The following is a 16468-nucleotide window of genomic DNA, read 5'->3' on the forward strand; positions in this document are numbered from 1 at the left end:
TCGTATTTCCCACTACCTAAGGGATCTTTTAAGATGTATCTTACAACCATAGATAGAATTTCAGAGCCAGGTGGAAGCCCAACACTACTCAACCTTTTTGACTCCAATTTGCGTCCGATGTTACTCTTACTCGCTTGTTGTTCAGCATGATGTCGCTTAAAACAAACAAAAAAAGACCTTATTTTTTTAGAGTAGTTCTAGGTTCACAGCAAAATTGACAGGAAAGTACAGAGATTTCCCATATACCCCTTGCCCCCACACATGCACGGTCTCCCCCATTATCAATATCCACCCCCAGAGTGGTCAATTTGTCACAACTGATGAACCTCCATTGACACATCATTATCACCCAAAGTCCCCAGTTTACCTTAGGATTCTTGGTGTTGTACATTCTGCGGGTTTAGACAAATGTATAATGACGTGTTTCCATCATTATGGTATCACACAGAGTGTTTTCACTGCCCTAAAAATCCTCTGTTCTCTGCCTATTCGTCTCTCCCCTCTACTTTTGATCGTTTTATTGTCTCCATAGTTTTACCTTTTCAGAATGTTATATAATTAGAATCATACAGTAGGTAGCCTTTTCAGATTGGCTTCTTTCACTTAGTAATATACATTTAAGGTTATTCTATGTCTTTTCATGACTTGATAGCTCATTTCTTTTTAGCATTGAATAATATTCCATTGTCTGATGCACCTCAGTTTATTTATCCCTTCACCTGCTGAGAGACATTTTGGTTGCTTCCAATTTTTGGCAGTAGGTTTTTGTGTGGGCCTAGGTTTTTAACTCCTTCGAGTAAATACCGAGGAGCAAGATTGCTGGATTGTATGATAAGAGTATATTTAGTTTTATAAGAAACCGCCAAACTGTCTTCCAAAGTGGCTGCACCATTTTGCATTCCCACTGTCAATGAATGAGAGTTCCTGTTGCTCCACATCCTTGTCAACATTTGATATTGTCAGTGTTCTGGATTTGGCCATTCTAACAGATGTGTAGTGGTATCTCATTGTTGCTTTAATTTGCATTTCCCTGATGACATATGATGTGGAGCATCTTTTCATATGCTTCTTTGCCATCTGTATATCTTCTTTGATGAGGTGCCTGTTAAAGTCTTTGGCCCATTTTTTAATTGGGTTGTTTGTTTTCTTTTCGTTGGGTTTTTGTATTTTGGATCAATCCTTTACCAGATGTATCTTTTGCAAATATTTTCTCTGATGTTGCTTTGTGAACAATATTGTTTAATGCCCTGACCAGCTCTCTAATTTACAGCCTAGGTAAAGTTCTCACATGTCCTGGCCATAGATATCACACAACCTTTTTTGGCACCAGATCAACATCACACTGTTCTTTGTAATTCCCTCTCACAAAGGATTCTACCCCTCTTCCACCACATTGCCTGGTATTAATATAGATGAAGCTGCATAATCACAAAGGGATTGTTCCATGGGTTCCATGGCAGAATGCTATAACACAAGTGAATTATAGAGAGCAGAAGTGATTTAAAGTCAATGGCAGGCCTGGGATAAGAATCCAGGTTTCTCAGTTTCAAGTCTAGTGTCTTTTTCATTGCTTCCCTGCTAAAGAGGGAGAACCACCGAAGCATTTATAGTTCCAAGCACTCAATCATCATCCTGCACAATGGGAAGTTAACAGTATCTTATTTTCTGAAGCCCTGTGTGGGTTTCTCCGTCTTAATTGAAAACACAAGGAAACGTAATATTGTGCTTCTCACAGGGAAATCATTTAACTGGCCCACCATCAATAGATAAGATGTGTTGAGCAGAGCTTCTGGGAAGGGATTTTTTATCCGTAGTAACCAATTTCTTCTCTCCTGCCTGGGCATTTTATTTAGGATTCTAGTCTTAGACCATGAAATGTCACTTTTCTGTGTGCAACTACCTGACCCATAGGAAATTTGACTCAAGACTTTGGCCTCATTAACACTCGTACCAACGGGTGTGAGTGCCCTAGTGGTTTGTATCCAAACCATCCACTTTTGGCCACACAGATGATGTATACTCCATCTGAAGTATCTGGAAGAGCAAAATAGCAAAGCTTTTGTCCATGGTCCCACCAGTGACTTATGATACCTTAAAAAAGCTTGCCTCCTCCATGTTTTCTCCACCAAAAATTGCCTCCATAGTTAGTATTTTCATTGGCAGGCGGTGGCAGGTAACCTGTTTTTATGCTTGTAAGGAAAAAATAATAAATATTCTTATGCTATTATTAATATCTAATTTAAAAATGAGAAGCCTCTTGGGGCCAGCCCAGTGGCAGAGTGGTTAAGTTCGCACCCTCCGCTTCAGCGGCCTGGGGTTCCCAGGTTCGGATTCCGGTTGTGGACCTACCCACCTCGATTAAGCCATGCTGTGGCAGGCGTCCCACATATAAAAGTAGAGGAAGATGGGCACGGATGTTAGCCCAGGGCCAATCTTCCTCAGCAAAAAGAGGATTGGCAACAGATGTTAGCTTAGGGCTAATCTTCCTCACCAGAAAAATAAATAAATAAAATAAAAATAAAAATGAGAAGCCTCTTGAGAGTTTGCCTTACAAGCTCTCTAGAATTTTTTAAGATTGCTCTTCTAGCTTAACAGTCTACATCTTCCAGACAGAATCCTTTCCCTTTCCTGTCAAACTCCTATTCATCCTTCAAGACCTAGCTCATTTGTTGCCTATTCTTCCATTTTTTTCACATTCTCCCAAGAAAACTTAGTCTTCTGGCCTCTCATGTCACTTTATTTAGGTTTATTGTAACACTTTCACTATAAATGTAATGAATTGTTTATATATTAGTCTTTCGCCTTTCCCCAAGAATTTTATTTATCTGTGTAAGAACAATAGAGGGCCCTTAATGTTTTATTTCAAAGTATGAGTAACTTGGACACCTATTTCAAAACTCTCCCTCATACCCAGACACTGGATGGTCTACAGGCACTCAACATTTCCATCCATAGAATTATTCCATAAAAGTTTTGTTCCTAGAAAGCTTTCCATACCATGTAGACATCTTACCTGAGTGAAGTAATATATTTATCCATCCATTAACAAATTAGACCTGTACTAGTTGTCAGAGAAGAATAGTAACCTGAAGGTTTGGAACATAGACAGGAGAGATTTGATGGGTATATGGAGGAGGTCTGTACTGCCTGGAGAAGTTCAAGGGTGGGGCAAGGAAGTAGGGGGAGCTGGTTGTCTGGGTAGGGAGGAGACACAACCTTAAAGCCATGTTGCACCTTCATAAGTGGAAATAGAATGTGAAAAGTGGTGTGGAGGAACTTGAATATATCCTTTGCCTAAGTTACAGTTTTGTCCAGGACTAGGCTTGGTTGGGCTAAAAACCACTCTGCTGCATATGGATGTTGCTCTGAGATTGGCATAAGTGATTCTCACATGTCAGTGACACATGAGTGCTGGCAGATATGTGTGTGTGGATTTCATTTTTTTTCAGAATTAGTAGTCTTCTTGGATAAATATCAACCATCTAGGCCCCAGTACTTTTGTGAACATACATCGTGTCATTCGATAGCCACGTTATTTCCAAGCAAAATCCACCAAAAAATGTGGGATACCCAGAGCTTTTTTAACCTGGCTCTATCCAAGGGCAGATTCTTGACATTAAGCTAGACTGAACTGGCAACTTCCACTAATGTGGCAATAAAATGCAGAGAACAGAGGGCCTCAGCCCCACTATTGACCGAGTTAGGAAAGGAAAGCCTTTGTTACCTCCTTGAAACAGTCTGATGATTTGATACAGTTGTTTGCTGGGCTGACAACCTGTTTATGAGTTGTAAGCTTAAGGAGGAAAGAAAGAGTTATTTTTCCTCAGCTCTACAGTTTTGAAATCTCTGGATCACAAATTTTTAAAGCTGTAGTTCACATTCTAAATGAAAAAGAAAAAAATCAGAGGAAACATTGGTTTGGCTTCCTTCAAGCAGATAGTCTGGGAGTGTTAATTATGCAGAAATTTCTTAAGATGCCAGACAACTGTCAATTAAAAGTCGATGCAAAAATGGGGAAAGTGTTTCCTTTGGGCTTGGAATTTCCCCCATGCATGATAAAAGCAAGGTTGTGTGTTCAGAAAAGAGAGTGAATTTGTTATCTGGGCATCTTTCTTCAGTAAAAGAGCTGGGAGGACAGGCTGGTCTCTTATTTCACTCTTGATTCCTTCCCTCCACAAAACTATAGCCCTTACCATATATAAATAAATTATCTGTGTTCTTTGCTAGAGAGATTAAGTGGGCTGGGAACTCTGCCACCTTCCACCCTGCCCATTTTTTGATATCAACTCTCAAAGCTGTAAATAAAATCTGGGGGAGAAAGTAAAAACTGCGCAACAAAATCTGACATCACACTTTGTCTCTTGGCCTCCTACAACTGTGTCATTTCTTTTGTCGCTATTTTAAGTTACCTCAATGTATCAAATCTAAAACAAATACTTGTTATAGATTTAGGATAGTTATATAAAGACAAACTAAGTTGTTTCTTTTAATATACAAAATACTATAGTATGTTTATACAACTACTGAATTTTAACTCCTTGTATTTTTATTAGCTACAGTGTCATTAACTGAAATCAGAACATTTCAGTCATTGCATGTATCACACAAGCAAGTTTGTCCCAAGCTGACTCCCTAAACGTTACCCACCCAACCCGCTGATAAGACAAAGCAGAGTTGATTGCTTACTGAGATAAGGGAAACGGCCACTTCTCAAAGCTTTGGCAGTGTGTTGGAGAAGGAAAGGCAGGGTCATAATTTATTGACAGATCAAGTTTGATTTCAGGTGGGTCTTTCAAAGTGAGGGAGCTTGATTAGGATTGGGTAAGGATCACAATACAATAGTCCCGGATTGGAGTTGAGGATTTTGAAATGAGGCATTCATAGAATTATAGGGCGTAAACTGTTGATATTTTCCATTGAAGTGTTGATGAGTCTTTGGTCTTACGAGAAGTTCCTGTAATGAATAATCAAACCATTTGCCTGGACAGGAGACTCCTGGAAAAAGAAATTCATGCTAATGGAGACAGAAATAGCACAAGGTGGTTTTCGTGTAGACAGTAAGGCGTGATTTCCGTTCTCAGTATCCAAGCTGACTATAGGGTACACGTTTCAGTTCTCATGTCTACTCAGATAATCTGATAACAGATGAACTGAAGCATTTGAGTTTTTATTTGCAGCTCCTTTTTTTGTAGCATTTTGACACAAGCATTTTACATTTCAGCATTGCTTTGCAATCTTTTATTAGCTTCTTAGCCTATTTCTCATGTTAGGGAAAATTAAAACAGGAAAATTTTCCAGACAAATACCCACCAGCAGTTACCGTGAGAACCCTGCAACAAATCCCATACACCTAGAGGGGGCAGCAGAGGGAAGCCAAATTCTATGCTTACTGGAAACAGCAACCCATCATTTTGGGCAGTTCTTAAAAGGCAACTGATGAAATCATGGGTGCTGGGTACTTTCCAAGAGATGAAAATCCTCTGAAGCAGACAGGAAATTGCCATCTTTTAAAAGTTCCAGCTCTGTCTTCAGATCGCTTGTCTCTTTCCCTTTAAGTTGGAAGCAGGGAAATTGTGGGATCATTGCAAGCTCTATTTCAGATTCTTTCTTAACCCAGTTCCCACATAGGATATAAATTCCATTAGATGCCTCTGACTTCTGTTTTCTCTCTGACACACGTGGGTCGTCACGGTTTTGGGAAGCACAGGAGGGTGGTCTGGGGTGATGAGGCATTCTTAGCTGAAGAGGCCATCTAGGGGTGAAGCACTGAGGATGGTTAACATTTGAAAGAAGTGTGAACACTGTATTTACATTTAAATTAAAATGGAAACTTCTTATAGGTTATGTTTCCGAAAGGTGTGTGTGGTGCATCTGCTGAGGTCTATTGTTTATTCATGCTGTAAATCCTTTGAAATGTGTTAAAATGCTTCCCACTCATTATAAAGCTCCTGCCACCCCTGGATTACGACTTTGATGTCACCAATCCTGCTTCAAAGGGTTCTTTCTGGGCTATTAATCACAGTTTAGCCTCTGAAGATATCGCCAGAGAAAACATTTGGACGTCTTTGTGCTAGGCTTGCTAAAAACTTTGAAATCTTGAGTGTCTTGCATATGCACAAATTGCGGCATTTCCTTTCATTGACAACTTTTTATTTTGCTACAGAATCAAATGACATTGCAGGTAAAAATGCAAACAGATCTTTTAATGCACTCAGTTTGGGAGGAGAGAGATCAGAGAGGAGGTGAAGGGTGGGTGGGTGGTGAGGAGAGAAGAGTTTGAGCAGGCCATTCAGACCCTTCAAAGATAAAAAGCAGAGGAATCAGAGTGGCCAAGAGATCAAAAACTCAGGAAAACTCAAAGAGGAGTTGCCTTATCATTTTTTCTTATCTTTCATTTGGTTTTTGATTAACCAGTGCTCACAGTAGCAAATTGGTGCAATTCCCTGGTCTTCTCTTGCCTTACACTCTCTGCTTTGAGACCTATGTGAACTGTTCTCAGCAAATAATAATAATAATAATAATAATAATAATAATAATAATAACCACCACTGCCACCGCCATCATCATCAATGCTAGTTAACATGAAGTGGGCACTTATCTTGTACCAGCCCGTGCTGACAGTGCTTTTCGTGAATTATCTTGGTGAATGCCCATAACGAATCTGAGAATTAGGTAGTACTATCTTCATGTTATAGACAAGGAAACTGAGGTTCTGAGATGTTAATTAACTTGTTCAAGGTCACGCCCCTGGCGAATGAAAAGACCTGTCAGCTCCCAGGACTCAGAGGCTGCTGCCCAAGCTCTCTTTATCCTCTGGTCACTACCCATACGGCTAGATCTGCTTATCTATGTCTATGTCTTAAACCTTTACAACTTCTTGCCCAACCTCTCTTTCAGGAAAACTCCCAACATTGTTTTTCTTCCATATCCATCTTTTTCAATGGCTACCAGTGCCCTAATTGGAGACTTATTTTTAAAATTGTGGTAAAAACACATAACAGGAAATCTACCCTCCTAACAAATTTTTAAGTGTACAGGACAGTATTGTTCACTATATGCACATTATTGTACAGTAGATCTATGGAACTTTTTCATCTTGCATAACTGAAACTCTATACCCATTGAAAACAATTCCCCACTTCCCTGTCCCCCCAGCCTCCGGCAACCAACATTCTACTCTCTGCTTTTATGAGTTTGGCTACTTTCGATACCTCATATAAGTGAAATCATCCCGTATTTGTCCTTCTGTGACTGGCTTATTTCACTTAGCATAATGTCCTCCAGGCTCATCCATGTTGTCCCAAACGGCAGGATTTCCTTCTTTTTTAAGGCTGAATAAATATTCCATTGTGTGTGTATACCACATTTTCTTTATCCATTCATCCTTTGATGAACATTTAGTTTGTTTCCACTGCTTGGCTGTTGTGAATAATGCTGCAATGAACATGGGATATCTCTTCGAGATTCTGTTTTCAATTTTTTTGGATAAAACCCGGAAGTGGGATTGCTAGATCATATGTAGTTCTATTTTTAATTTTTTAAAGAACTTCCATACTGTTTTCCACCAGCAGTACCCAAGGGTTCCCTTTTCTCCAAACCCTCACAAACTCTTGTTATTTTCTGTTGTTGTTGTTACTGTTGTTGTTTTTTATAATGACCACCCTAACAGGTGTGAGGTGATATCTCATTGTAGTTTTGATTTGCATTTCCCTGATTGTTAGTGATGTTGAACATCTTTTTATATACCTGTTGGCAATTTGTATGTAATCTTTGAAGAAATGTCTATTCAACTTATTGGCCCATTTTTTAATCAGGGTATTTTATTTTATATTTTACTATTGAGTTGTAGGAGTTCCTTATATTTTTTAACATCTTATCAGATATGTGGTTTACAAGTATTTTCTCACATTCTGTAGGTTGCCTTTTCCCTCTGTCAATGGTTTCCTTTGCTACACAGAGGCTGTTAGTTTGATGTAGTCCCACTTGTCTATTTTTGGTTTTGTTATTTGTGCTTATGGTGTCCTATCCAAGAAATCATTGCCAAGACAGATGTTATGAAGCTTTCCCCCTATATTTTCTTCTAAGACGTTTATAGTTTCCGGTCTTACATTTTTAAGTCTTTAATCCATTTTGAGTTGATTTTTGTATATTGTGTGAGATCAAGGTCCATTTTCATTCTTTTGCATGTGGATATCCAGTTTCCCAACACCATTTGTCCTTTCCCTGTTGTATAGTCTTGGCACCCATGTCACAGATCATTTGACCATATATATATGGGTTCATTTTTGAGCTCTCTATTCTGTTCCATTGGTCTATATGTCTGTCTTTCTGCTGGTACCACACTGTTTTGATTACTGTAGCTTTATAGTATATTTTGAAATAGGAATTGTGAGACCTTCAGCTTTTTTCTTCCTTCTCGAGATTGTTTTGGCACTTTGGGGTCCTAAGGTTTCATATGAATTTTAGGATTGTTTTTTCTATTTCTACAAAAAATGCCATTGGGATTTTGATGGAGATTGCATTGAAACTGTAGATCTCTTTGGATAGTATGGACATTTTAACAATATTAGGTCTTCTGATCCATGAATGCGGTGAAGGGTAGCAGAATATGCTACCCCCAAACATGCCACTTTGGCATGAGGACTATTTTGAGCTGAAGGCAGTTGAGAAGCAGATACAAGAAAAGCTTGTTGCCCCCCTCCTATTTGCCTAAAAGCATGATATAAATTTGTAAAGATGCCCCCCCTCCCTTCTCTACCAAGAAAGACAGACGTTAATTACCAGAGACAACTCTAGACCCTCATTACCCAGAGACAGCACCAGAGGAATTTATATAACAAACTTTACTAACTAACCCTTATCTTCCATTAGCTTCCCCATGTAATTACCTTCCTGCAATTTACTGCCCCTAGATACTCAAAGTTCTTTTCTTTCATCTTGTCACTTCTTTACAATTTTATTGTTCTTTTGTTAAGATGCTATATAAACCCAAGTTCTAACCACCTCTTTGAGTTACTCATCACTGAGTACTCCTGTGTATGTGTGATGCATAGGTTAATAAACTTCCATTTGTTACTCTCTTGTTAATCTGTCTTTTGTCAGTCTAATTTGCAGGGCTCCAGCCAGTGAACCTAAGATGGATAAAGGAAAAAGATTTATTTCCTCCCCCACAACAGGATGTCTTTCCGTTTATTTGTGTCTTCATTAATTTCTTTTAGGAATGTTTTGTAGTTTTCAGTGTATAAGACTTTTGCCTCCTTGGTTAACTTTATTCCAAAGTATTTTATTCTTTTTGATGTTATTGTAAATGGGATTGTTTTCTTAATTTCCTTTTTGGATTTTCATTGTTAGTGTAGAGAAATATAACTGATTTTTGTCTGTTGATTTTATATCCTAATACTTTGCTAAAATCATTTATTAGTTCTAACAATTTTTTTGTAAGATTTTTAGAAATTTTCTCCATGTAAGATCATGTCACCAGTGAACAGATAATTTTACTTTTTTCTTTCAGATTTGGATGCCTTTTATCTCTTTTTCTTGCCTAATTGCTCTAGCTAGGACTACCAGTACTATGTTGAATAGAAGTGGTGAGAGTGGGAATCCTTGCCTTGTTCCTGACCTTAGAGGAAAAGCTATCAGTTTTTCACTGTTGAGTATGTTAGCTGTGAGCTTTTCATATATGGCCTTTTCATGTTGTGGTAATTTCCTTCTATTCTTAGTTTATTGAGTGAATTGGAGACTTTGTATTTGTTTTTGGTTTTTTGCTTATGAAACTAATATAGATTCATTTATATGAGAAATTATTTACAAATAATTTATTAATAATTATTATAATTTTTTAATACTTTATATCATTGAAGTTTCAAAATTTTCCCAATTTTTCAAATTCAGATCAGATCATTTGGAAAGTTCAGAAAAATACAAGGGCACAAAGGGAAAAATTACTCATGATCTTATTCTTTAACTTTTCCTTCAATTTAACTTCTTTGTCTTTTTCACTCAGGTAACTTGGCCCAAACAAGAGCCAGGATAACAGCCACCTCAAGATCTTTGCCTCCGCATTTCAGTGTTGGGAGAGCCAAGGTGAGTAGCAGGTTTGTGCCCAAAATAATGTGGTACACAGGGTGCTCCTTCCCTGGGGATAATCCTGGGCACTACCTGGGCAATCTGGAAAAAAGATTGAAGGCATTTAGGAAATCAGGGATTAGGAAATTTGAAAGAACATCATGGAATCCTTATAAATCCTGTGTTGGGAAGGAAAAACTTTTCCTCTGCCCTCTTAAGTTCAGTAGTTGGAGGCCTATGAATTAAACTCAAACTGACAGATTAACAAGAGAAAAAACAGATATGAATCATGTACATACAGGAGTTCACCAAAAAATGTGCCTCAAAAGGGCCGTTAGAATTTGGGGCTCATCTACCATCTTAGTAGAGGATAAAGAGGAGGAGAAGGGCACTTCTGGGAGAACAAACGACTTTTGGGAAAAATAAATGGTCCCGTAGGATAATAGATGGGAAGTATTATAGTTTTATGACAATGTCTGTTTAGGCAATTTCTTATCCCATTGCTGACTTCTTGTCTCTGGTGATAGGAATCAATCTTTCCTGACTGTGAAACTGCTAGGGAGGGCATTTATGACAGTTGAATTCTTTTGGGAAGCTCTCTTGTTAGGCGGATAAGAGGAGTTCAGAAAAAGCTACTTCCTGCAGCTGTTGATTCTCAAATGTCTTCAGCTCAATGTAATTCCTGTGCCACTGTGGGATATTTTGGACCCCTTCACCTGATTCTCAGAGGAACCGCTTAAGATACAGAACAATGGCACTTGAAAATAAAGTCCGTCTAGGAAGAGATAAAGCACTTTTCCTTGAGGCTGTCACCCTCCTACAGAGGACAATAGCAGGGACCAAATGGAGTCAGCAGGGTGGAAAGAAACCAAACCGTTTCCTATCGTTCCGCTTTGTCCTCTGAAAAATGAGCAGTGCACTTGTCTCTGCAAAGGGGATGTTAGAAGAGTTAATAAATATCACCCTGTAAAATATCTTTAACTGTTCTATCCTTCCAGCTAATGTTGTTTAACAAGGATCTCAAGGACTGGCTGGTTAATGTTCATCATATATACTAACACCAAAAACAATTATCTTGAAGGTAATGGAGTAATAAAATAAATAGATCACATCTCTGAATTTTCTTATCTCTTTGTTTACATTGGATATTACGTTATTTAGTAAAGAATAAGCAATTCAGCCACACATGATACTGTCGAATATTATCCCAAAATTGATACAGACATATGTATCTGTACTTACTTCCTCTGAGAATAAAAGACTTACCTGCACATAGTAGGTACTCAGATCGTTTTCGTTAACAATAATTTTTATACCCAAATTGCTATTATAATCTGGTGTAATACTGTACTTTTCAACCTTACAAGTTTGTAGCAAGATATTAGAACTATTTAACATGGTTATGTGGACCCCTAGAAGAGATTTGCATAGGAGTTTCAGTGGTTCTGAGAGCCTTTTGATATTACATGTAAAATTTTGTTTGTGTTAAATACAGTTGATTTTCGTGATTCATGAAAGTTATGTTCTATAAAGTCACTCTGAGCACTGAATCAGCAGATATTGAAGCATTGCTCCTAGGGAAAATGCATGGTTAGCTTCCTGCAATCCTCTGGTCACAACATTTTTGTCAACAGATTAATACATAACCTTGTTTTATGTATGCTTCTATTTAAAGACACCTTATTTAATATATATTTTTAACAAATAATTAATTATGTGCGGTATTTCTTTATATAAAACATTTCAATTACAGTATTTGTGTTATCGAACTGGTCAACAGCACTATAACTCTTGCCTGAACAAAGCTTATCTAACACATGTATGTTCTCCAAGAGGCACATCACAGCCTTCTTGCACTTAGGAACACTAGACAGACTTCAGCACTATGCTTGTGGGCTGTTTTAAATAGTGAAATCACCAGCCAAAAGCATAAAAGTGCAAAAAACGTGGCGCTTAAATAGACCTCAAAAAAGACACTTGTTTATAGCATGAGAGGTGAAACGAGAAGGCGGAGTGTCACCTTGTTCAACCTTGGCTGGAAACGTGTGCATCAGGTGACTCAAATGTTTCACCACTCTGCATGTCTGTGAGTGATGGTGAAAGCATTGTGAGTATTAGTTTAGGGGTTACAAATAAATTTTAGCAAGTAGGCAAATTCACAAATATAGAATCCACAAATAATGAGGATCAATTGTGTATGTCTTTTTTGGAGTCATTGGTTTCCACCAGATTCTAAAAGGGATCATGATACAAAAAGATGAAATATTCTGTGTAATATTCTCTGTCACCCCATATTCCCCTGCTTTCTTCAATTTGATTTTTTGACTGCTGGACTGTGCCAAGACCTGTTCCCCTGCCTTCCACACCCAGAACACCAGCACAGTGTTACCTCCCTCCCTGTATTGCCTACTATTGTTCAGGCCCTGCCTGTGTGAAAAGTGTGCCCTCCAGTGTGTGGAGTGTATTTCCCTCAGTGTACAGTCATACGTTGCTTGACAGAGATTAATTCTGAGAAATGCATTGTTAGGCAATTTCATAGTTGTATGAAGATCATAGAGTGTAGTTACATAAACCTAGTTGGTATAACCTACTATGCACCTAGGCTATATGCCATTGTACACGTGGTCTGTTGTTGACCGAAACATCATTATGTGGTGCATGACTGTAATAATAATGTATATAGGTGAGATGAAAATGACTAGAGATTTGTTTTCACTTGGAAGGGAGATGAGTTGAAAGTTCTCATTAAGACATTGGAAAATATGAACAGTAACAACAGCAATAAAAAAAACTCCATCAGGGGCCAGCCCGTGGCTTAGCGGTTAGGTGCGTGCTCCGCTACTGGCCCCCGGGGTTCGGATCCCGGGCGCGCACCGATGCACCGCTTGTCCGGCCATGCTGAGGTGGCGTCCCACATACAGCAACTAGAAGGATGTGCAACTATGACATACAACTATCTACTGGGGCTTTGGGGAGAAAAAGGGGAAAAAAAAGAGGAGGATTGGCAATAGATGTTAGCTCAGGGCCAGTCTTCCTTAGCAAAAAGAGGAGGATTGGCATGGATGTTAGCTCAGGGCTGATCTTCCTCACAAAAAAAGAAAAAAAAAAAAACCTCCATCAGTTCCTCTCTGCCTTATCTAAGACAAAATAACAGAGGTGGCCTTGTAGGAAGCTGGCCTCCCGCACATTCAGCGCTGCTCACCTGGCCCGTGTCAATGCCAGTGTTTCTTTCCCATTCAGTGCTATAGAGGCTTTTGAGAGCAGTGATGCTGTAGGGATTTTTTCCTTAAGGTATGGATGCATCACTTGATAGCAGTAAAAATTTTTGACAAAAGGCCTTGTCAAGAAGATAAATAAAATTTCTTCAGAGGTTTCAGAATGCAAATAGTGGGTACTTACTGAGACCAGGAAAAAATCCTTCATTTTTATCATTTATTGCTGAACTCTGCATGGTTTATGAGACTTTTTGGAGTCTATGTCTTTATCCTAGGGTAAATTTAGTTGACAGGTGAGGCAAATCTTCTTAATAATACCATGCTTTCAGACAGATTTTATAAGTTATATCAAACCACATAGAAAAGCAGTATATAATTTTTAACAAGGAAGGTTTTGGAATCAGACAGAGCTGGGTTCAGATCTGGTCATGGCCAATTATTAGCTGCAAGACTCTGGGAAATTTGCCTAAAACCTCTGAGCCATAATTTCCTCATATCTAGAAGAGGAATAGTAATAGTACTTACCTCATAGGGTTGTTTTGAGAATTCAGTGACATAATGTAGGCAAAGTGTTTAGTACAGTGATTTCACATGGGAAACAATAAATATTTTGTTACTAACATTTTGATAACCATCTAAAATGCCATGTGTGGGGTCCATGCATATACAGAAGCTTGCTCATTTCCTGTGAGCTTGGGATCTGTACCACAATTTGTAAAGCTTACTCATGACTACTTTGAAGGCTAACCAGTCCCTCTCACAGGGAATCAGGCAGGACATTTGTCATGTAGGCAGAAAGCAAGCTTGCTCAGCTCCAATTGACTTATATTGTCGTATAAATTGGTGTTGTAGGAGAAAGATATACTGGGTTAGACAGACAATGGTTTTATCAGGAATATCTGTTCTACTGATCATTTTGAAATTGGTTTCATTGGAAGTATTATCTCTGCCAATAAGTAAATAAAGATCTCCTTGATGTGTTCTGTGGGTGCTAGTACTCACCTTCTGCCATTGAAGAAAGCTCTGCATCCTTGATATCAATCATTAAACTAAAACTAAATCCAGCATGGTAATGATGTAAAGGGAACTGATGTTACTTCTTGTGTGTGTGCAAGGCAGTAGTTTTTATCAATTTTACTAATGAGGAAAGCAGAGGCTTTGAGAAGTTAAATACCAAGTCCAAGACTGTAGCTAGTAAGTGGAGGCTCCAGAATTTGAACCAGGTGTGTCTGATTCCAAAACTCGGTACTCTTCTTTTCTAGTCTCTTTTCCTCCTATCTTATGTAAAACTTATAAGATACTTTGGAGAGGACTGTTTTTTTCTTGTGAAATCCATACGCTTGGGAAGAGGTATTTGCTAGATGATGCCCATAATAGAATCTACTTTCTGGATTGTTTCTGAGACTTTTTTTTTTTAATTAAATGAGGCTACTATTAACTAAATTAGCCCTGGAAGACAAACTCTTAGGTTAGACAACAACCTTCTCATCTCTTTTGGTTTTGATTTTTTAGAATTCATTGGAGTTCTTTGGAGTTCATGGTAGGCCTGGTACAGACAGAGGTCTTCTAGTTTGAAGGGCCAAGAGAGTCAACTTCTGGATCTCTTTTAGATCCACTCTGTATTCAGAAGAACCTTGTGACTATGCAAATATACAAGAGACCCTTGACCAACCCGAGACCCTTCCAAATTCTTAAATTAGAAAATACCCTGATAGCATATTATTTATTTTTTAAAATACAGTACCAAATATGTGGGTGACGACTGCAGACAAGCATTAGCATTTCCAGGTTGTATATAACACAGAGTAGGTTTTTACTTACTTCCTATAGTTACTCTGTATGTGAGTACAAGGGCAGAACTTCAAGTCATGCTGGGTGGTTAGACAGGGGAGCCCACCAGCCTTATAACTTTTGGAGTGTAAATTCTATATTTTTCCAGTTTGCTGCAGGAGACAGATACTGATCTTGAAAACAATATATACTATATCTTTTAAATTAAAATCAAAATTAAAAGCAGAATTAAAATCAAGGATTTTCTGATCACTAAACTTTTACAGTCTCAAATGCCGAAGGTCCACTGTACGTTCTGAGGGAGGGTAACAGGTAAATTCTACTAATAAGAGAAACACGGATGAGCTTTTCAGCTGCCCTTTTACAGCGTGAACCTGAGGGACTGGCACTCGCTAGGTAATTTGAATAAACAGGGAGGCAAATGAAGGAGGGAAAGCAAGGTTCAAAGCAAGATTTGGCTCTTCAGGGAGGATCTCTGAAGAAAAGGAAGTGGTGGGGAAATTCCCAACAGGTGTGTGTGTGGGGTGTGTGTGTGTGTGTGTGTATGGGCGTGTGTGTGTGAAAGAGAGAGAGAGAGAGAGAGTCCAGGGGGTGGGGGGTGGGAATAAGGGGAAAAAAAGTTTAAGCAAACTCTCAGATTTTGCAGTTCATCTGAAGGCACACCCTTCCAAGATCTTCTTTCCTTCAGTCCTGACTAGCTTGCCCCAAACCTCACCAGCTCTGAGTTCTGTCCTCCAAGTGGGGATGAGATGGAGCAAGAAACCTTCAGCGTGGTCCCGGCAGATTGACCCTGGAGAGAGAGAGTGCAGTACGATCTCTGCAGGGGATGCGGGGATGTTGTGTTTGTTTTTCCCTTTCCTATATTAGAGCAGCCTTCCTTTTAAACTTTCATTTCCTCCTTTCTCATTAAAAAAATAAAAAAGTCAAACCTACAGGCGGTTGTACCACTGCTTCAGCTGCATACAAATGAATTGACAGCTTGGGAATGCATCCAATCTGCAGCCTAGAAGAAGAAAGCTGCACTGCCCCGACATCCCTTCATTCAGAGATATACTCATATTCCTGCTCACTATTTAGGTTGCTTTTCCAGCTTTTGAAAACTTAGCTCCCCATTTATTCCCCTTCTTAAATAAATCTGTTTTTTTTTTTTTGTCCAAGCCAATTGAAGCATTTTCTTCCATTTTGCACACAATCTCCTAAATACCCCTTGAGGTAAGCCTCGTTATTCGTCCCCCTCCCCGAGCTCTCATCCCTTCTAGCACCCACTCTTCACTTTTGTTGAACAAGACTGCAGACATCCTCACCCCATGGGGAGGTGGCTGCCTGGATAGCAGTCCGCCAAGCGGAACACACGTGCTGACAGCAGCATCTTCCTGTTCAAACGTTCCTGCTCCATA

The 16468-nt window shown here is 38.9% G+C and overlaps 1 protein-coding gene across 1 annotated transcript in view; it reads left to right on the forward strand.

Annotated features, from left to right (window-relative positions):
- The window catches only part of MYO3B (myosin IIIB), a 265307-nt gene that overhangs the window by 81535 nt on the left and 167304 nt on the right, over positions 1-16468 (forward strand). The window contains exon 16 of the mRNA XM_058548594.1: positions 10004-10083. Within this exon, the coding sequence (XP_058404577.1) occupies positions 10004-10083 (80 nt within the window). The remainder of the gene's footprint in view (positions 1-10003; positions 10084-16468) is intronic.

This window comes from Diceros bicornis, chromosome 10 (assembly GCF_020826845.1).
Source record: "Diceros bicornis minor isolate mBicDic1 chromosome 10, mDicBic1.mat.cur, whole genome shotgun sequence".
Lineage (NCBI taxonomy): Eukaryota > Metazoa > Chordata > Mammalia > Perissodactyla > Rhinocerotidae > Diceros > Diceros bicornis.